The sequence below is a fragment of the Camelus dromedarius genome, chromosome 19, assembly GCF_036321535.1.
Source record: "Camelus dromedarius isolate mCamDro1 chromosome 19, mCamDro1.pat, whole genome shotgun sequence".
NCBI classification, from domain to species: domain Eukaryota; kingdom Metazoa; phylum Chordata; class Mammalia; order Artiodactyla; family Camelidae; genus Camelus; species Camelus dromedarius.
In genome coordinates this window covers 31,785,245-31,807,119 of record NC_087454.1, presented here as the reverse complement: position 1 = coordinate 31,807,119, position 21,875 = coordinate 31,785,245, and the positions used below count along the sequence as shown (strand labels likewise).

The window sequence follows — 21,875 nt, the reverse complement described above, 5'->3', positions numbered from 1 at the left end:
TCTTGTCTGAAGCAAACCCATTCGCGTGAGTCACTTGTTTGTCCTTTCGTTGCTGCTCTTCGTCTCAGGTGATCATGAGGCTCTGTTGCATCTACTGCATGGGGCTGATCAGAACGCGGTGCGGGGGCGTTGGGGTGGGGGGGGCGGGTAAAATGCAAGGTTGTGTCCCTGCGGTTGATGATTTAAAGGCCATCACATTTTTGCCTGTACTGACGTTGAACTTGGAAAACACTGGCGAGGACATCAAGCAGTACGTTGTGATCCAATCCCTACCTTAATACCAAAGAGATTTTTGTTTTATTTTTTAATGACTGGGGAACTCAGACATATTCTCTGTGTGAGTGGCCCAGTCCCCGCTTGTGGGAGACTCCCCACGATCATGGACCTGGGCCAGGGCAGCCTGGTGGATTGTCCATCTCATCACCGCATAGTCCCGCACACTCCAACTCTAGCGTCTCCTATTTACATACCTTCCTGGTCCCCCAAATCCGATGAAAACCTCCATTGAAGTATTACCAGGGGAGATGCTGACAATAAGGAGAAATAAGTGAAAAGCAGTTTTGTTACAATGTTTGTAGTAAAAAGGATCCAGGAGGTGACATTTGTGGAAATGGGTCATTCCATTTAGGTCAATAGTTAAGCACCGCATCATTTGGAAATTGGAAAAGCCAGTATCATCAAACCTTTGGTTGTGTAATCAAAGGATTTTATTGAACATATTCTATGCACAAGGTACTCTGTTCTGTTCTTTGGACATACAAACGTGAGTGACAGACAGAGTAATAAAAATGAGTAATCCTGTCCCCAAAGGTTTACGGTCTTATCTGGGAAAGAAAATACATGCCCACAACAACAACAACAAAACGTAAAAGTAAATACAGAATATTACATAGTAAATGTTGGCTGTGACGTGAACAGCACAGGTGATAAATATTATAGGAAATCAGGTGGGGAGAACTAGCACTTCTGGTTGGACTGATCAGGGAAGACTTCACAGAGAAGGCAAAAGGTGATGCAGAGCTCCGATGGCGCTCTGGGTGTACGTCTGCGCTATGACGTACACCCCTTCTGAGACAGGGAACTGTGTATCACAACTCTGGTAACACTGAATGAAAAGATCGTTCAGCAACTTTTGCTGGCCGATAGCCCTGCTGTGAAACAGACTGAACCCAGTGCTTCATACTTTTATTTAGATGCAATGAACTAGCTCCCGTGAGAGAGTGTCTCACCCAAACTCATGCAGTTGGCGATGGCAGTGTGCTGGCTTGTGTTTGTGTGTGGGTTTGTGTGTGTGTGTGTGTGTGTGTGTGCGTGAACTCACAGATACTCTAATAAATGAACAGCTATAGCCATTTAGCTCCATGAGATTCTATCCTCCCTTTGATAAAATGACTCTGGATAAGTGACATGTCTTCATCCTGAAATCTCTGCATTGAGAAAACCAGGACTGTGTCCATCCCATTCCGTTCCCTTAAAGAGAGTCTACACATATACTGGGAAATGTGAAACTAAAACCTTTCTGACTTCACTTGAAAAGGATACAATTGACCCAAGATGAGCAAAGCCACTGAAAAGATGGCTCGTTCTCCAGGTTGGTGCATTTTTCTACTTTCCCATTGACCTCTTTATTATATTTTCGCTTTCTCAAACTTCTCTACTTAGAGGAAGTTTTTGTCGTAAAAAAAAAAAAATAAGGGAGAATGAGACTCCGCTCATTGACAAATCTCATGGACAGTCTCACTGTCCCATTTGTAAGGTAACATCATTAATACTGGCTTCTTGGTAGGATAACGAGGGACTACATGTGGCCTCTTTTCCTTTATCCACTAATTTTCTTCCACTGCATCTGCCTGTGTGCTTGCTTTATAAACGAGTTTTTTTTTTTTCTAGAAGGGCTTTTACCTATAATACTGTTCTTCTATCAGGTGGCTCCTGGTTTGAATGTTGAATTTGTTTACATACAAGGTTAAGAAAATGAGTGGCTCATTACTTGAAATACGATATTTCTCCTTCCTCAGCGCCGGTTTCAAAACATCATGTTGTTGGTGGGGGTTGATCTGACACTGAGCAGACAGGGCGGCCGTCAGTGGCTCCACGGTCTTGAGGAGAAAGTCCACGACTGGGAGCCAGCGGACTGGGGTTTCTGCCTTTGGCTCAAGCCTCGATCTAGGCTTCAGTCTTCTTCACGTGAACATCTGGTTCAAAAGCGCTACGCTTTTCACTTGGCTCACAGCCAAAGAAGTTGCATCTGAGCCCAAGCCAGGCCACTGTGCAATCAATTTAAATTTGGAGGGTGGAACGTACTGACAGTTGGATTCCTTTTGTCCAAAGAACCAGCAATGACCTACTTAGAGTCAGCCCAACTGTTGGTGACTATTCACGAGGGCCCTCCCTCAGCAACCCACAGAATCCAGCCAGGTGACATCGCGGGCCACCATTGCCACGAAGAGCCAGAGCTCTCTTCCCGAGGATGAACATGATCCAACCGTGCGGAGCTGGAGGCCCCGACAAGACCAAAGTCCTGCCGTCCCCTTGAAGATGCCCAGGACGATATACACAAGAGACGGAGGGTGGGGGAGATACATGTGGCAGCGCAGCACAGCTCAGACAGGGGGCCGTCCATCCTCGTGTATTTATGCTTCACATGCTCCTCCATCAGCACCACTGAGTGGGAGGTTTCCATCACAATCCCCAGAGGCAAGGAGACAGGAATCAGCGTATTTCTCCTGGGGGTTCCGCCATCCCTGGGATGTATGACCTGGCCAAGAACGAAAGTCACAGCCTTAACATACAAGCAGCAAAATCCAAAAGCCCCACGACCACGGCATATAGAGTCACTTTTTCTGGAACAACAAGCCCCTTTGGGTATACCCCCCTTGGCAAATGGAGAGTCACTTCCCTTTAAGTCACTCTGGAATCCAGGGAAAGCCTTGTTCTCTTGGCTGCAAATGCTGAGTTGCAAACCTTGTCTGTCTCAAAGCTGGACAATGTCCTTTCCTCTTGGCAAAGACTTCTTTCTTTGTACCAGGCCCTGGGGCTGCTGCAGAGGGTCCCAGTCACAGAGGCCGCTGGAGCCGGGAAGTACTGGAGTGGGGGCGGAGGCTCTCGACATCTCTCTCTGTGTCTCTGTCACTCTGTGTGTCTCTGTATGAGTCTCCGTCTCTGTGTGTGTTGCTCTTTCTGTTTATTTCTGTATTTCTCTGGGTCTCTCTCTTTCTGCAACCCTCAGCCTCTCTCTGCATCTCTCTGTCTGGCTGTGAAGCTAGGGGTCCCAGGGTGGGGTCCCTGTCTCCCTGTCTGGTCTTCTCTCTCTGGATCTTGAGGGACATGCAGACAGAGGGTTGGAAGACCTGTTTGCGCATGTCCGTGTATCTGCAGCTCTCTTCCCACTCCGAGCTGCCATACCACATCACTAGGTGTCCCCATCTGTCTGCTTCCCGCTTGGCTCCCTTCTCTCTGTTTCTCTCCGTGTCTCTGCCTGTCTCACAGACCCTACCTCAAATGCGAATTAACTTCTACATTATCTCCAAGGCCTCTCACAGATAGCGTTCATCATAATTCCTTGACCTTTTCACACTAGGGAGAAGAGAGAGGCCACAGTGGGAAATCTGGGGATGTCGATATGATAGAGGATGTCCAGGGGGCTAGAGAGGAGGGGGAGAGGGCGCAGCCGTGTAGAGCAGACGCCTCTGCTCCCTTCCCTCTGAAATACACTCAGGCTGGTGTGCAAGCATCCTCAGACAGGCCTGACGCTTTTACGGGGACAATAAAAAATTTCAGAAGCCCAAGAATTAGAAGTGTGCCTGTCTCTCTAACCGTAGCTAGCTGAGAGTAGATTGTGTAAGGAGAATCCTTTCAATCAAGAAAAGTCATTTCTAATTAGAATGCATCAAACTGTGATTTTTTTTTTAAAGAAATGTCATATACATGCCATGTATGTGGGGACCCCACTGGCTTATCACTCACCTCCCAAGTTAGGAGTGTGGCCGGGTTTGTTAGCTTGGCCCTTTGGTGGGGTGACGAGAGAAGTCAGAAGAAAGGTTCTGTGGAAGACAAAGGATAATTGGATTTGTCATTAGTGGTCTGTTTTTGATTATCACAATTATCCGAAGCACATGGAGAATTATTTCACTAAACACAGTATTTTACAGTATATACTGTGTTTAGATTCCACACATAAGTGAACCGTAATATTGTATATCACTTACATGTGGAATCTAAACAATAATACAAATGAATGTATAGCGCAAAACAGAAACAGAGTCACAGATACAGAGAATGAACTAGTGTTACCAGTGGGGGGGGGGGAGGGGCACGATAGGGGTTGGGAAGTAAGAGATACAAACTGCTGGGTATAAAATAAACAAGCTACAATGGCAAATAAACAGCACAGGGAACGTAGCCATTATTTTGTAATAACTTTAACTGGAGTGTAATCTATAGAAATACTGAATCACTATGTTGTACCCCTGAAACTAATACTGTAAATTAACTATATCTCAATTTTTTTTAAAAAAAGCACATGGAGAATTGTGACCTACAGCAGACTAATTCATGCTTTCACTTCACCCCTCTCCTTCATTATATTAGAACCACTGACAATATGGAAACACGCTGGTGTGAGAGATTCCCCTTTCTCCATGGCCGGACCTGGATCCCGCTTCTCCTGAAGGAGTCTCTAGTTTGGGAGGGAGGTGGAGAGGAGGTGGTTGAGGGCCATGGAGAGAGAGAGAAACATGAAAACGACCCCCAGCCCTCAAACAGCTCCTTCTCAGCGGGTCTGCTGAAATCCTCCACGGTCCAGTCGTCCCCTTGGGATGCACCTGGGTCTGAAGTATCCTTGTATTTCAGGCATATGGTGTGGGTTGGTAACACAGTCCCCCACTGGTGGGGTCACCACCACACCAACATAGACCCATTCACCCCAGTGGATATAAAATGAATGCAGACAAGAACATTTACTATCCTGGGCTTGGGGAGTGGAACTGACACTCCCCAGGCAGGTGCCCCAAGGAGAAAGAGTTACATCTGGACCGTAGGAGATTGCTACCTGGAGCAGCCTACAGAGTAGGAGAGGGGAAGACAGACGATAGTCTACTTCCTCTGAGTAGGGCTGATAAAGCTGATTTTCCACTACTGGGTGGAGAAAAGGTAGGACCGTAAGAAGTTAGGATAAACTTGCCAAGGGCCTAGGCTAGTGGTTCTTCACCCTGACAGCATGTTAGAACCACTGGGGAGCATTTAAAAAAAATAACTAGGTACACCAGAAGCTGTCACAACATTATAAACTGACTATACTTCAGTTTTAAATAAAGAAAATTAAAAAATAAATGACTCAGCCCTACCCCAAGAGTTTCTGGTGTAACTTTTCTTGGGTGGAGCCTGGAAGGTGGTATTTTTTAAAAGCTCTCTAGGTGTTTCCGAGGTGCAGCCAGCGTGGAAAAACCACTGACTCAGATAGTCAACAAACTGATAATGAAGTTCTGGGTATAATCCTGACTTAGCTTGCAGGTAACAACACAAGGGGAAATGGGCAAAATAACTATTTTCCATAGCCCTGAAGAGCAGGATCTCCCTGGGGTGGCTGGCTGCCCGGATCAGTACTGAGATCACAAGAGAAAAGCCTGAAGGGACTGGAAGAGCCAGGTCTCTCTCCTGAGAGCACGGTGGCCCACCCGGGGGAGGTGGTAAAGGACAGCTACATCAGGTAGGCTGGGTGGAGGAAGTATTTACATTGCTAAGATATTTCAGAAGGCTTAGATGAATAGATCTCAACCCCGACTACCTTAGAGCCACCTGCAGAGCTTGCAAAACTCCCCAAACCCAAGTCACACTGCAGACCAGTCCAATTAGAATCTCGGGTGTGGGGAGGGGGACCGGGCAGCATTTTTTATAAGCTTCACGGTTGATTCTGATACTCAGCCAAGATTAAGAACCACTGCTTTAGATCATTATTAATGTTTATTCTTAGTAAAACTTGGTTTGTTTGTGTGTTTGTTTGTTTCCAGCTGGAAAGGATGAGGGCCATCAGCAATCACCTAGGTATGGAGATGGAGGACTGGGAACAAGGCCAAAGCTTCGGGAAGAGTAAGGCTAAAGGGGACAGAAAGCAGAGAAGAGGAGGGTAAAGAAATCAAAGGGGAGGAAACAGAAAGGAAAGGAATCCAGGGAGGGGGCAGTGCTGGTACTTGGGGCCACAGGGTGTCCAGCCCCCGGGGACCCTGCCCTGCTCCCTCCAGACCTCCTGCAATGCCAGTCCACGCAGGCCACGTGGTTCCCTTCAGACGCTGGCGTGGGAAATCTAGATCACCTCTCCTCTCATTACTGGGTTTGTTCCCTGGATCAGCCCTGAATTTCCTTTTGCTGCCACTTGAAAATTTCCCAGTTTTCCCCTCACTTGGAACAGCAGGAGGGTCACACCTCTGCATAACAATGGTTTCTAAGTTAGAGGAAGTGAAGATACTTGAAAGGGCTTGTATCCTGTCCCTGAACAGGCCCCCAGCCTTCTTTTCAACTCCAGTAACCATGGCAGCGGGCCTTGAGAGTCAAGCTATCAGGAGGATCTTTGTGGAGGGTCAGAATTTGTTTCCCTGGAACCTGCACACTTTGGATGTGGGTCAGCTCATCAGAGTCACAGTGAACCAGTCATGGGGACCCGAGACTGTCCACCGCCTCTCCTTCCTCTGTTTCATCGCCTGCTCTCCTGCTCTGTGGTTTGAGGGTCACCCCTCCAGGCCCTGCCCCCATGTCACTCTCTTCTGATTGCATTTAAGTCTACTTGCATCTCTTTGGATGTGGTCCCTGCACTCCAGGTAGAATCTGAACAGCGTCAGAGAGGCACTCACTCAGCACTTCTGGATAATCCCTGCCCCAAAGTGTTAGGTGATGGTTTCAGTAACACCTCACATGCCAGAAACTCCGACGTGGCTGTTACCTTGTCAGGCTTTTAAATGCAAAGAGTGAGTGTGTGGACTTTACCTCTGATGTCCTGGAGATCCATTTTGCAGAGGTTACTCGATCCTTTAAAGCTTGTCTTATCTGGGTAGGTAACAAAAGGCATTAAGAATTAAAAGATTATAAGAAACCGACACGTGTGCTTTGGCCTGGCAAACACTGTGATGAGGGAGTGTTTTATCCAGAATTTAACCCTGTAAATGTCAATATTATTATCCCCATTCTACGACTGAGGAAATTAAGACTCTGAGATTGAGTGACATCCAGCCAGTCAGCTACTAAGAGGAAGAGTGGGGGCCTGAGTTCAAGTCCCCTGACTCCGGACCATCCCATCAACTTTCCCTGAATCCCTCCTGCGGAATACGGGCGCCCTCTGCTTGAATCTGCTCCCGATTTCCTTCTGCTGCACAAAATGTTACTCGCCTTCCAAGGACTCGAAGAAGCTCTGTCTTCACAGTCAATGTATGGCAAAGTCCTCCAGCTCAGAGGGACTTCCCCCTTCCCTGAACGTGCAGTTTTCTTTGTCACAACTCAGCCTCGAAAGGGAGAGAAGCTCTGCCTGGGGTTGGGGGAGGGGTCTGTGTACTCAAGAATCCATCCAGATACATGAAGACACACTGGAATATCTATTTAAATTTTTTTCTCATCTTTTTTTTAATTTCATGTTTCATAATGTGCACAATAGATACTTTGTACATTAATAATATACACATCTGGGGATAGAGGCTCACTGCTTTTTTACTGATCCTAAAAGTTAGAAGAATACTGGTATGTACAACTTTCGGTCAGCCATGTATGGTCCTGTGACATCTTTGAGTGTTTATCTTTTACATTATAATTTTAAATACAAGAGGTTTTGATCTTGATAGGAGGTTCCGTGTCTTGGGGTTCTTTACACATCTCACAACCCCTGACTAGTAAGTAACAAGGTTCACTAATACGTAATTAGGCTGCTGTTGCCACTTTGGCTGTAAATACTAATTGTGGTGTCTGTAAGAAAAAACATAATCATACGGTCTATAACTACATAATGCCCTAAGTGCTTTCTCTGTGTGTTCATCTGGGAAATTGCATTTGTTTTTTATCCTGATCTAGTGGAATAGGCAGGGAGAACATCATTATCTCTGCGTTCCAGTTGAGGAATCTGGGGTTCATGAGTTAAGGGACTCCCCAGCAGCACACAGCTAGTCCAGAGAAATATCAAGTCTAAAGGACTACTTACCCAGCTGTCACCTCTTTTACTACGTGGGTATGATATCCTCATAAGAAAATGAAAGGACCTCTGTGACATGTGTTTTTCGCAAGCCTTGGATAGTAACTTAATAGTAGGGTAGCATTGGCAGTACAGTAATTAAATACATAAAGTAAAAAATAAACCCTGCAGTGAAGGCGTTTGCATCCGCGTTTGAGAAAATTTGCTTTTATCGATCTAAGAGGCAGGGTAACACAATGGAAGGTGGGTGATCTTGGAAGCCTGAGTAAACATTGATGTTTTGTTCATTTGTTCAGTTTTTATTTGTTTTCACCTCCCAACAACTATACACACTCATCTGTATTTGGAGAACGCCTTTCCTTGACTCCACTGCTCTGCAAGGGAGAAGCCAGGAACTCACCCTCCCAGCCTCCCTTGCAGCTAAGATGTCACCACGTGACCTGGGCTCAGCCAATCAGACCTGACAATGCAAGAAGCAGGCGCCTGTGGCCCTCAGCAGGCAGAGGGGAGGAGTTGCAGGAGCAGCAACTCTAGCTCAGCCCCCACTATCTGACGTCGCCCTGCTGGGCAGTGCTGTCGGTGCCCAGCAGAGTGCGGAGGGGCAGTGGTGTCTCACGTGGACCCGTCCGTGCTGTGAATTGGGAACTACTCTTTGTGTGCAGCCTCCATGCCCCCAAGCCAGAGAGACCTTCCCAAAGATGTGACTGTGAGATTTCATCACATTTTCTGCTTCAACTAGTTAGAGTGGGTTTCTGCGGAGATCACGGGCAAGCTCCTTAATCACTCTGAGTCTCAGGTTCCTCATCTGTAGAACTAAAACTAGGCATACCCAGCATCATTTTAAGGATGAGAGCTAAGGTACCTAAAATGCTTAACACCCTAAGAGCTTGAAAGCTGGTAGATATTACTCGCATCATGGAGAACAGTGATGTCCTTCTTAAGTGTCTGCGCACATGGCTGAGGTGAAAGATCTCAATAAGTGGTCTTTACAAGTGAGCATTTCAGGGCCAAGTACTGATAATGCAGGGGAAAAAGAAAAAAAAAAAAAAAACAAGAATAATTTACAGTACCTTGGGATCCAGGATTGTTCCAAACACCAAGATGAAAAAGCCCTGGGAAAGATGCAAGAGGGAGGAAGAAAACATTTAACAAAATAATAACGATAATAGTAATTAACACTGGCACTCATCACCAGTTTCTATTCTGGTAGAAAGAAAACTGAAATAAAAGCAATGATTAAATCTTTGACTCTCTCATTTTAAGGTTACGGCACCTAGATTGATCCGTTCAAAGTGCCAGTCACTCTTCTAGACACTCGGGTACCTCAGTAAACCAAGCAGACTGAGGTCTGAGATTCACACAAGGATACTACAGGAATTTCTTTTCAAATTTGGGCGAAATAAAGTGTTCTGCATTTCTCAGGAGCTGTGCGTCTCACCATTAAATAATGATCCAAGTTAGAGTCCGAGGACATGTTAAACAATGGATGGCAGCTTTGCAGTCCCTGAACAATCAGGAATGAAAGAAATGTTCACAGAAAAAGCAAAAGCGGCTGCGCTTAGCTTTCATTAATACCCGCAACCTCCTTCCCGCATCCACAACCAAAACTGGTATAAAGCTTGCAAACAAAAATCAAGTACATGGATCCTCAGAAAAATGATTGAGTTTCCAAGTACATTAACAGGTTCTCAGACATAGGTGCTCTGAAGATGATGATATGGAAGGAATTAATCAGTTCTCATATGTCTTACCATGCATACAAAGACAGACCCCATTAAAGTCAAATAGAGGCTGTTCCATTTGCGTTTTCAACTTATTTTTATTTTCATAGATATATAGATATAGATATATAGGCACAAATCCACTCTGGAAGAAGGAAGGAAAGTATTCATCTCATTTTTCACATAAGGAAGCTCAGAGATTCAGCTTTCAAAATGTGATAGACAGCATCGTTCATTAGACAAAATCTCTCTTAAAGATGTGGTTACTCAGGCCTTGGTTCACCTGAGAAGAGATGTGAGCTAATGATTTAAGCATCCTTGGTAAGCGGCTTCGATTTCATCATCAAATGTGACTCTTATCCAAGCAGAGGCCTGTTAAGGCTCATGGGTTTAACATAAATGGCACCATAAAGATGTCACAGCCACGTGGTCATCGGCAGGAACAATACCAACCCCCTGTGACCATGATCTGTGAAAGCTCAGCTGAGAGGTGGAGGACTTCACGGGACAAGTGTCCTCATCAGGTACCAGTGCGTGGCCATGTAGCTCATCCATTCTCCCAGCACAATAAAACACACTCCCCATTCGGCCAGTCCAGCAGGCACTCCGAAGTGTGGCATGCTTCCATCACACTGCTCTTTCGTGTGACACTCTTAGCCTGCAAGATAACTTTAGAAATCTGTCATTGTGTCTGCTAAGGATATGTGACTGCATGGTCCCTTTAGTTATAAAATGTCATTTGTATAAAGATGCTTGAGCCAAATACATCCCAGTCTGGTTTTGGTACTAGGGGTACATTTTAAATCAGAATCTTCATAAATTTTTTCCAAGAATTAAATTTTTAAAAGATCTGCGGACCACAATTCTAGCCTGTTTCCTCCACAAATATATATCCCCTTGACTAAAGGACTAAGAGTAATTTCTCACTTGGTAGGATTTTCAATTTCTTGAGTTTGGACTAATTATACTCATATGAACATTTAGCATAATGCGTGGCACAAAATAAAGAAGAAATGTGGTGTCTCTGTGTATTTGTGTGTGTCTGTGTATGTCTGGGTCTGTGTTTGTATTTAATTGCTTTACTATACAATCTTCATCTGTGCAGCTATAAATACGGAACACGGAAATATTCCACTAGGATCACGTTTCACTGGCCCATGACATCTTGAAGAAAGTTACACAAAATGTCATTCAGAAAATTTGGATAAAATATTAGTCACAGAGTTTAGTAACTGACTGAGAAGAAGTCACTGGAAGCAGCTTCTCTGAATTTCCTTTGGTAGATAAAGTGTAATTTGAGCAGATAAATCTCAAGATGTTTTCTCAGGTTTTAAAATACGTGCTTGAGGGGAGGGTATAGCTCAGTGGTAGAGCACGTGCTTAGCGTGCACAAAATCCTGAATTCAATCCCCAGTACCTCCCTTAAAATAATAAATTAATAAAACTTTAAAAATACAAAATAAATAATAATTAAAAATCAAGAAAAATAAATAAAACTCTCCCCCCAAATTTAAAATTTAGTTTAATTTAATTTTTAAAAACTGTGCATTACTGCTATAGACTGAATGTTTGCATCCTCCCAGAGTTCACATGTTAAACCCTAATGCCCAGTGTGAAGGTATTTGGCTGTACGGCCTTAGGGAGGTCATTGGTCATGAGGGAAGAGCCTTATGAAAGGAATTTAGCACCCTTATGAAAGAGGCCCCAGAGAGCTCCTTGGCCCCTCCTAGCACGTGGGGTGATAGGGAGGAGAAGGCTGTCCCTCTGTGAACTAGGAAGCAAGCTCTCACCGGATGCCAGATCTGTGCCTTGATCTCGGACCTCCCAGCCTCCAGAACTGTGAGAAATAAATTTCTCTTGTTTATAAACCAGCCTATGGTATTTTTGTCATAACAGCCCGAATGGACCAAAACATTTACTTTTCTCCCAGCAAACAGCTATGAGGCGTCCCCAAGCCTCACCCAGCCCACAGTTATTCTCGGTAAGTACAAGGGAGGACACGAGTCCAAAGTTACGGACTGACCGCTGGGCAGTCGAGGCAGCCACTGGCTGCATAACAGTGCTCTTCCAGCAAAGGGGGTGCTGGAGCTTCAAAACCAGGAAATCTTAAAAAGACTCTTTCTCCTGCGTCCTCTTGACCCCCCCGTATCTTTAGGAGTCTCTCTTCTCTGTCTGCACCATCAGCTTCAGCTCCCCTGCCTCTCAGTTCATCCTCAGTGTCTGTGTGTCCTGCTTTTTCCTGCTCAGTCGATCCTGTTCCCCCCATCAGTGGTCTATGGCTCTCCCTTCTCCCCTCCCGCACTGGGAGGGGATGCCCCGATCAACAGCTATGCTGGGAAATGCAATAACCAACTCTCCTAATCTGTAGCACTAGCCAACTCCCATATTTAAAGACTCCCACCACAGTTGGTTTAAATCTAGCAGCGTGACGTCACCGGACATGAAGCTAGGAAGAGACAGGCACATGACCTTACCTTGTCCCCACCCTACAGATACAACAGGTGCTAGTACCCTCAAGATCATAGTAAAATGCAGACAAACGATTGCTAAGTGATGCCTTTTTAAGGATGTTTGACCTTTGTTGTTAATCGAAATTGTTGAAATAAAAGTTTATATAATTTAATTTTTAATGATGTCCATGTTTACAACCAATTCCTGAAAATGGAACACTCGGCTCTCTTGAGCCAGTACAAGCCAGCTCTGGTCCAGCACTGCCTCGTGCCTGAGCAGGGTCAGACCCTCCCCCAGACCCTGATCTCAGCTTCTCACTGTCCCATAGGCATTGGCACTTAGATGCCCCACCCTCCTGGCCAGGAGTCAGGTCAGAAACTGAGTTGAAATTACAAGTTGACTCTGTAATGACAGGTAAAGGAGCTCATGATACCAAAATACAGGTGTACACAGCCTGATCCAAAACAAAAATCATGATTAAGATGTCCGCGAGGGAGACAAGGGAAGGAAAATGCTGGAGTGAGACATGAAGTCATTAAGGGTTCATGACAAATGGCCATGGGGGACCCGAAACAGAAGTTTAGGAACACTACGTTTTGACCCCAGTCTAACCAAAGACTAGCTGCATAAGCAAGGGTAAGGCAATTGATAATTACCAAGAATTATACAAAAAAAATACAGGGTGAGGGGGATGGGTGTAGCTCAGTGGTAGAGCAAATGCTTAGCACCCACAAGGTCCTGGGTTCAATCCCCAGTGCTTCCTCTAAAAGTAAATAAATAAGTAAACCTAATTACATCCTCCCCCTCTCCCCAAAAATAAAATAAATAAATAAAGTAACTCTGTTTCCCACTTTATAAAAAAATGTAGAGTGCAATTAATATTTTCTACAGAAATGCCAAAAAAAATAAAACCCAGAGATTCAAATGGTGAGGCACCCCTATTACTATTAACATTGTTCTTTAAGGCATCAAGATACTTACTGTAGAATGAAATCACGTATACTTAAATTTTGAAAGAGCAAAATGAGAGCATATTTGACTTAAACTTTCTATTACCCACTAGGTAACACACCATAGTCTTATTTTCAAATAAGCATAGATTCAGGAAAAAAAAGTAATTTTGTAGAAGCCTTTAGAAAAATAAAAGCTTTCTTTTCAATTATTTAAGATTGAAATTACATATTTAAGATTCAGTATAATAAACTTTGGCTCATCAGTACACTGTGGCAGAAAAAAATGGAAAAAACCAAAATTTCAATCAAATAGGGAATCATTAAAGAGATGTATTTATACATAGCAACCTGATAAAATGCTAGGATGCATTTTTAAGGGAACAATTAAGTTGTATAATAAAATACATTTTTAACCCAGGTATTATGTGAAAATATATTTATATATAATCGTAGAAAACTTGGCAAGGATGCACATAAAACTGTGAACATCACTTAATTCACAGAGGTGAGATAAGAGAGGAGAGGTAATTTATCTTTAATGTCACTCCGAATGGCTTGCTTCATTAAAATAAGGTTTCCAATGGTCACTAAAAATTCTGAATAGAAAGAATCATGATAAATGTGCACAGTTACATTTCTAGATTTTTGGGGACGGTATCATTTAATTTCTAAACAGTAAGCAGCTCAGCCTACTGTTAGGCAAATTGTGGTCTTTCAGTCATTTTAGTATTTGGTTCTTTCCTGTTCACTGTTCTATTTTCAAACACTCATAAAGTGGGTAGGTCTTCTACCCAGTTTATAAGTGAGGAAAATGTGGCTTGGAAAATTTAAGCAAATATCCCAAGAGAATGTTACACATCAGTCAATGAGAGTCAAGATTTGAATCCAGGCCTTCCTGGAACAAAAGCTTCTTTCCTGACTCAAAGGCTATTTCAAATCCTTTGTCTTTTCTAAAGTAATATGATGCCACAAACCCCTGCTCACAAAGCTTCTTCCCGAATTCTCTCACGCGGCCTCAGTCCGAAGCCCCCGGGCTTACCTGGAAGGCGTTGAGCAGGGAGAAGATGATGTGGAAGGCCAGGGAGTGGTCATCCAGGACCGTGGCTATTCCGAATCCCCAGGTCAGGCCCAGGAGCGGCGTGAGGATGGCTATGTTCTTACTGATCCGCACGATGGCTCTCACCTCCTGGAACATGGAACTCCCGACGGCCGCTTGCCGGGTCTTCACGATGACCAGTGTGACTGTGACCAGGTTGACCACCACGATGGCCAGAGCCGGGACCACAAAGGCCATCAGGGCCTTGGTCATGTCCCAGTTGAGCCAACAGGTCTCTGGCCGGAGGTAGCCTTTGCCGGGCTCAGTGGCAGCGACCGTGATAGCCGCGATGACCAAAGGGCAGCCATAGCCCACCGTGAAGAGAGAGGCCACCAGGGCCGACTTGGGCAGCGTATGGAAAACGATCAGGATTCCGTAGAGGATGAGGAGTGCCTTGGCAAGCATCCAGAAAAACACGGAAAGGTAAAAGAAGTGAACAAAAAACGTTGCTGCCACACATGCGCTGTGGCTCGTGGCTGGACCACTCAGAAAGGCAGCCACGATGAACCACACATCAGCCACCAGCAAGGAGGCCGCGATGTTAGCAATGCACACGTGGCGTAAATACGAGATCTCTGTCTTCGTCACCTCGCCCCAGACCAAGGCTTCGATGGACAAGCAAAGGACCAAGCTGCAAATAGAAATACCCAGGCCGATGTACGTGATGTAAACCAGGATCGGACTCTCCAAGACGTGGGGTGCCATGAGAATGGAGAAAGAGGTAAACAGCCTGCTTGGCCGACAGGTGCAAACTGCTTGCTGGGAGTTCTCCTGAATCATTTGACAGGCCTGCTGGTCCCATCTGCTCTCCAGGGAGTGCCAGCCCACACACTGCGTCCTCATCTCCTCTGACTTGCTGATCTTTTCAAAAATCAGTGAGATTCTTTGAAGTTCCTTGGGCAGAATGACAGACAGGACAAGCCCATTCACCGTGACGTTTTCCAAAACACTGGCTTCTAAGATGGCCCCGAGAGTTGGAAAGGCAATGCTGATGGCCTTAGAAGGAGAAGGCATCTTCTGAAGTTCATCTCTACTGATCGACACCCTCCCAGTGACCTCATCGCCTGTGTCATTAACTCTCATGGAAAAAGAGAAATTCTTTCCAGTGTCGTCTCTGGAGATGGTGGTGCCCATGGTGTGAATGAACACATCCGCTATGTCGATGGGATGTTTATTTATAAACAACTTTCTTGCAAAGGAATTGACTGAGTGGAGCAGGACCCAGCTGCTGTTCCTGTCTGGGATGAAGGTCCAGTTCGAGATGCTTTTGCTGTTAAGAATGTGGTTGGCCATGATGCTGTAACTCTGTCGATGGAGAACGGCATTAGTACTGAACCACTCTCTGAATCTGACGGGAGAGTCAAGACTTACTTTTAAAAAGAGGGGTCCTCCAACTGGTAGCAGAGGCACCCCCTGGGAACTTTCTAGAGATCCAGCATCTCAGACCCCACCCCAGACCTAATGAATCAGAATCAGCAGCTTACTGAAATCCCCAGGGGACCCGCCCGCTGCTGAAGTTTGAGTTGGAGGTTAGAGCTGTCAGGGGATGGCGCTCCTCCTGCTCATGCAACGCCTTCCCCGTGTGCTCACTGCCGTCCTCAGATGCACTTCCCACCTTGGTGGAACTAGCACCTGCTTCCCTCGGTCAGAGTACCCATTACATAATTAGCTTCTGTTGAATCCCAACTATGGTCAGGACCTTGTTCAGGGATATACTGAACTAGAGATTGACCTCAGAGACGAAGCCTACTTTTTAATATCCTCTGCTTTGAAGATCAAAGCAAATAAAAAAGTGGATCCAGTTCCATTGGACATTCCTGTAGCAGACGCACGAGGCTGTTTTCTCTGCATTCAGTTATTATCCATTTTAGCAACCTGACCTGACTCACAAATGGAAGTAAAAGTCCTTCCTTCTGCAGGACCCGGCTTAGTTCTCAGAGGCTTTCAGCCAAATGGACATTGGAAAAGTTTATGTCCGATCCAGCGCCCAGTAAGTGGTCTCTCTAAATGTTTGTTGATTGAATGTTTTCACTTTTCCATTATTTAGTCTTCAGTGAAGACTTCTTGAACACTTGTTATGCTAAGCACTGGGGAGACGGAGGTGAAAGACAGGGTCTTCAGATCCCAGAAAGCTCGCAGAGTATTCAACTAACCTGCCTTCCTTTCCCACCAAAATAATACCCCTCCGCACCCTCAAGGCCACCCACCTGCATCTTCGCCTCGTCGACGTCTGTCGTCAGCACAGTGGAGATGTTGCGTAACAGCTGCACGATGACCGCGATGTTCCCCGGGATGCGGGGAGACCGCTGAATGTTCCTGATCACGCAGGACAAATCCCGCGGGCACTTCCGCATCAACACGTCTGTAATGGTCTCCGACTTCTTGTTGGCATATTCAGTTATTTTCGTCCCTCCAGATGGTTGAATGGAATATTCACCTGCCTGAGAAACGGCGAAAAGAAAGAGATTTTGATCACGTTCTCTTGGTTTTCAATGGAAACGGACCTGTACTAAAATCTAAGACAGCCTGATTGCACAGTTGCCTGCCGCAGCATGTCTTGGTGCTTTCCGTTTTCCAAGTCGCGTTTGCCGTGGAATGACCTGCCGAATACCAAGGTGTTTCAGCAGGAAGCGAAGCCCCAGCTTGTCCCCCACCCGACCCCTCCGCAGAACAGCGACTGCCGTCTTCGGCGCCGCCGCGCCGACCCCGTCTGTGGGCGCACACTGCACGCTCGCGCTGTGCGGATACGCCAGTTCCTGGTGCCGCAGAAGCTCATCTCTGCCGCTCCCGAGGAGGGACGGGGGCACACTTTTGAAACAGAAATGCCGGGCTGGATTTGGATGAATCAGCTGGAGCACCAAGACGGAAAACTGACTGAAAATAGTGGGAACAGCGACTCCCACACGTTCAGGCTCTGGGACCCACCCTTTAGAGCAGTGGGGGCAAACTCTGGCCCCAGGCTGGCTGCTTGATTTGTTTTGTAAATAAAGTTTTATTGGGATTCAGCCTGCTCATTCACTGAAGTATTACCTGTGGCTGCTTTCACGCGACAACAGGTTTGAGCAGTTGCAGCAGAGACCATCTGACTCACAAAGCCCAAGATATTTGCTATCTGTGGCCCTTTAGGAAACACTGCCAGCTGCTGCGTTGGAGGACCCCTTCGGTGGCCCCGGTCCTGCCTGCCCCTTCACTTGGACAAGGGGTCCACGGCCTGACACTCTGCCTGCTCAGAACCCCGCCCCTCCTCTGGGTACTGGGCTTCCCTGCGGGACAACTCGGAGCCACTCCCAGGGCCCGCCTCTTCCCTAAGTCTGTGCTGCCAAGGCGGGATCGAGCACCAGTGTGCTCACCCAGGGCAAAGGGACACTTGTTTTCAGGTTATAGATGTATGGTCTTGGCTTCCTCCCACCTTCAGGTGCCGGATGGACTCTGGATGGAAGGGAGGCCAACAGAACTCACTTTATTAAGCAGTTTGCAAGGTTGCTTTCAAGCATTTCCACATGGAGACATAGGGGATGTGGGTCTCCGTGTGTATCTTGGCTCAAATCAGGGGTGGGCCTGGGGGGCAGACATCCTGGGGTGGGCAGCTTTTGGAAGTCTGGTGGGGAACTTCAGGTGTAGCCTGCACTGGCCACACCCCAAAACAGGGAACGGGAATGTTCCCAGGACAAAAGAGATGCTAAAGCCGATTGACTCCCCTGGAGGGATCGGACCCGAACTTCAGAAAGCTGAAGCCCCACCGGAAAAGGAGAAATAGAAACAAAGGGAGAAGAAATAACATTGGCCCTGATTTTACTTAGTAAAATTGTATCCTTTTAACTGTATAATTACTTAAGTGAATGCGGAAATCTGCTCGTTTGTTGGACTGCAAAGTCCTTCCCTGTAGGGTTACTCACTCCTCGTGCCCTAATGAGACAGAGCTCACCCGGGGATCTTGGTGCTGCGCAGATTCAATTCAGCGAATCTTAGGTGGGGTCTGAATTCTGCACACCTCAAAGTTCTCAGGATTGCCCTGCGCTACAGCTCAGTGTTGGACACATTAAACATCTATCGAGGCTTTGGGGTATTACAGAGCTAGAGTGAGGATGGAGAAGTAGGCTCTTCCAGCTCTGACCTAAAGGGTCAGGTGCCTTACGGCATGAAAAGGTGTGGGAGACCGCAGCACAAACCTTTAGATGCCCAAAGGTAAGAGCTCCATTCTTGTGTGGAGAAGACAGGTAGGTGTGTTTGAATTCATGTACAAACGCAGTCACCTACCATGCACGGGCTCTGTCTTACTGCGCGCTACAGGCATTGCTAACCTGGGGCTCCACTTTGAGTGCGAGAGAAAGGGTGTTACCTCGAAGATGTTGAAGGCAGTAAGAGTCCGGCAGGTGTCAGTGATCTTGTGCCATTTCTTTTGCCTGCATAAAAACCCCATATTCCCCTGAGTGTCTGGAGGGCAAGGTTGGCTGCAGGAGGACTTCTCTAAGCAAACGCCATCGCATACACCTGAGAAAATAAAATGTATCAGCATTCGATGGAGAGGTCTGGGGTCCCAACTGCGTGGATCAGTTACCATGGCGTCAGCATCTTGAAGGCACTAAGTCCTGTGGACACCAGATGTCTTTTCTTTGCAAAGTGGAGGATGATTGAAAGAGATCAGTCATACATTTCAGTGACAAACTCCTATTGTTTCCAACAAACGTTTGAACTCAAAAGTACAAAATAGAGAAAAGTAGAAGTGTCCCAGCTGAAGTGAGAGGAAGGGCCCACAGTTCAGTCCACAAGGGCACTCTCACACCCCACGGGAACCCCCCCAGGCAGCTCCTCTGGCCCCTGCAGCTCCCATGATGCACTTTGGAAGCCCCTGTACCGGCTGTTCTCTGAGAAACCTCCCAGCTCCAGGACTTTACAAGGAGTTTTGTCGCCAGTGAGTTCTCGTAGACCCATGCTAGCTGCTGCTCTGTTTTGAGCTGGCTCAATCCGAAGGATTGACGGCAAATAATTCAGACCAGGATGGAGCAAGGATGCTGGGAGGGGAGGGGAGCAAGGGTCAAAAGTGCAATTTAAGATGAGAAAAATAAAAGGAGAGTCCAAACGCAAGCCACCAAGGAGTCCTATCTCCAGGAGACAGAGGGCTGAGAAGAGTCCTGCATGACAACAGATGAACATTATCATGTCTGGCCATTAGTGAGCTATGCCGACATACCGTGTGGCCTGGCGGACACCTGCTCCTTGCTCTTGCTGGCAGCCTAGAAAGGGAAAATCAAAATTCAGGTCAAAAGCAATTGCTGATGTGCCAACGCAATGACTCGCTTTCATCACAGACTAATAACCACATGTGGGCCAGCTCTGCTGGCCCTACTATGATAGGTAGGGTTAGAACTAGAACTCAGCCCTCCTGACCCCTACAGCGCAGCTCTGTCCCCCCACGTCTGAGTGGAGGAGGAGGAGGAAGATGCAGGGAATTACGAGCATCTCGGGATGCCCTAAACCCATCTTGAGTGGGCCGTGGTCTCCAGTGCACCACAATAAAGCACTTAAAAGTGAACAATTCTGGATAATGCGTGACCCATTAAAAGGAATCCAGCGAAGTCACATTGTATTAATCAGATATGTGGGCAGAAAGCCAGGGTATGCTGTTTACAAGGAATTCTGAAACTTCCTTCTTAAGTGAAGGAACTGATTCACTTCCCAGCTGATTTGCCAAAGCGCGTCCGCATGCAGCTCCTTCCGGTCCCTTCATTTCTGGGGCGGCATCCGACATGGGTCACTTTAGCTTCAGATACCAACCATCCTCCACCTAATTCTGTGAAAAAGACACTTGCAAACCGGTAACCTCTTAACCCTGCAAAGCTGCCTGAGAGAGGTCGGGAGAGGGCCGGGAAGAAGCTCTGCCTCCAGCCACCTGCAAGTTGAGAAGCAAAGGATGGACTGTTCCTGGTGAGGGGAGCCCAGTAACCAAGAAGACATAGCCAGCCTCCCATGCTCGGCCTACTCTCCAAGTTCCATCTTATGAAAAAGTGTGGATGAGGAAATGAAAAGAAGAAATAGTTCCAAACTCTGGGGTTGGGCTGCCTCCTGGAAAGGTCTTTCTGAAGGGGTCTCTAATCTCTCCCAGAGCTGGGCACAACTCAGTGCTTGGGGTGGCCAGGGGAGTCATGGAGAAAATCCCCATCCAGGGGCACACCACTTAGAGGGCAAAGTAAATGTCATTTGGAAACTTCTGGAAAGAATTTCTAAAGTCATTCTATCCTAAGGAGGCTCTTACTAAGAAGATGCATGTTAACAGGAATCTGAGGACAGGGTCCTGGCCTTGGCCCTGCAGCTGGGCAGGCGTGTAACCTCAAGCAGATCGCCCTCCACACCACGTGCCTCAGTTTCCCTCTCTGTAAAATAAGTGAGCGACGCTTCTGCAGTTGACCTCAAAGCTCCCTTCCAGATCTTGTGTTTAAATAATAATACGTTCTTCCCAAGAAGCTCCAAATACTGTTGTATCCTCTCTCTCAATGATTCTCTACAACTTGTTTTAAATATATAACTGAATAAGGAAATTTAAAGGACTATGGTATGTGCAAAAATGTTCCGGAGAGAGCCACAGGGCTCACTGCCTTACAAAACTAACCAATAGTACATGGCTACAAACTCCACCCTGGTGGATTAACCATTGACCAAATTGCTCACTGCTCCTTCCAGCCCATCCATGGGGCTCGCCGTCAGGTTTCTCAAAGGAGATGCCATTTGGGGTGGAACAATGCTTCATTCCTGGGTCCTGCCCACTAAGTACCATTAACCATCTCCCAGACATTGTAACACCGGTCACCACCCCCACGTTCTCAAGTTTCTTTAAGGAAGGAGCACCGCCCTGATTATCAGCACCTGAAACCTTCGCCCTTAAAGGCTATGGAAAGAAGTTTATCATCCTTGGATCATGTGAACCCCTTTGCATCTCAGGAACTTAAAGAAAAAGTGGATGGGAAAATAATTTGCAGCTGTTCGCTAAAATGGGCTTTGGTGACCGGTCGGCGCAATTTCTTCCAGCTGGACCGTTCCACCAGTAACCTCTCTGTACACTTCAGCTCAGATAACTGAGGGCTGGTAACTGGTGGGTTTTATTTTCCATCTGCTCTCCCCACCAGCTCACCCTCCCACCTCCCCTTTCTTACCTGGCATAACCTCCTGCAGGACTCGGTGGGCAAGAGAAACACGAAGCAGTACAGCAGAAGCACCCGAGGCATTGTCTTCTGCACAGCTGCCTTTCTTGCTTCTATAAAAAGAAACAAAAAGGCAAACTGTCTCCCATCTGAAGCTTTCAACATTCCATGCACACCATTCAGCCTGAGACTGGGTTCGGTCCTTAGTGCTGTCAGCTCGGGCTCCTCTGCTCCAGGGGTGGCGTCCCCGTGGACTCCCGTCGACTTCACCAGGACCCGGCAGGTGTGAGCACCAGCTGAGCCTGGGAGGCCCAGGCCATGGCTGTGATAACCTCCAGCTTCTGCTGTCAC

The 21,875-nt window shown here is 46.7% G+C and overlaps 1 protein-coding gene across 1 annotated transcript; it reads right to left on the bottom strand.

Moving 5' to 3' along the window:
* Window positions 1-697: 697 nt before the first annotated feature.
* LOC105102165 (putative adhesion G protein-coupled receptor F2P) lies at window positions 698-21,630 on the bottom strand. Its single transcript, XM_010995435.3, has 9 exons — window positions 21,537-21,630; window positions 19,580-19,622; window positions 18,728-18,879; window positions 16,596-16,829; window positions 14,332-15,693; window positions 9,238-9,279; window positions 6,979-7,038; window positions 3,967-4,043; window positions 698-2,758 (listed from the first exon to the last, which is right to left on the bottom strand). Exons 1-8 carry the CDS (start codon window positions 21,606-21,608, stop codon window positions 3,996-3,998), a joined length of 2,013 nt encoding a protein of 670 aa, XP_010993737.3. The 5' UTR covers window positions 21,609-21,630; the 3' UTR covers window positions 698-2,758; window positions 3,967-3,995.
* Between the last annotated feature and the right edge of the window lie 245 nt (window positions 21,631-21,875).

What these genes read in the sequence shown, in the direction of transcription:
- LOC105102165 (XM_010995435.3), bottom strand. Translation starts at nt 21,608, where the DNA reads ATGCCTCGGGTGCTTCTGCTGTACTGCTTCGTGTTTCTCTTGCCCACC. An exon ending in GGTGTCCGCCAGGCCACACG is followed by an intron (nt 18,880 to 19,579) that starts GTATGTCGGCAT and finishes TTATTTTCTCAG; the next exon opens with GTGTATGCGATGGCGTTTGC. An exon ending in CCCTGCTCAACGCCTTCCAG is followed by an intron (nt 9,280 to 14,331) that starts GTAAGCCCGGGG and finishes CATCTTTCCCAG; the next exon opens with GGCTTTTTCATCTTGGTGTT.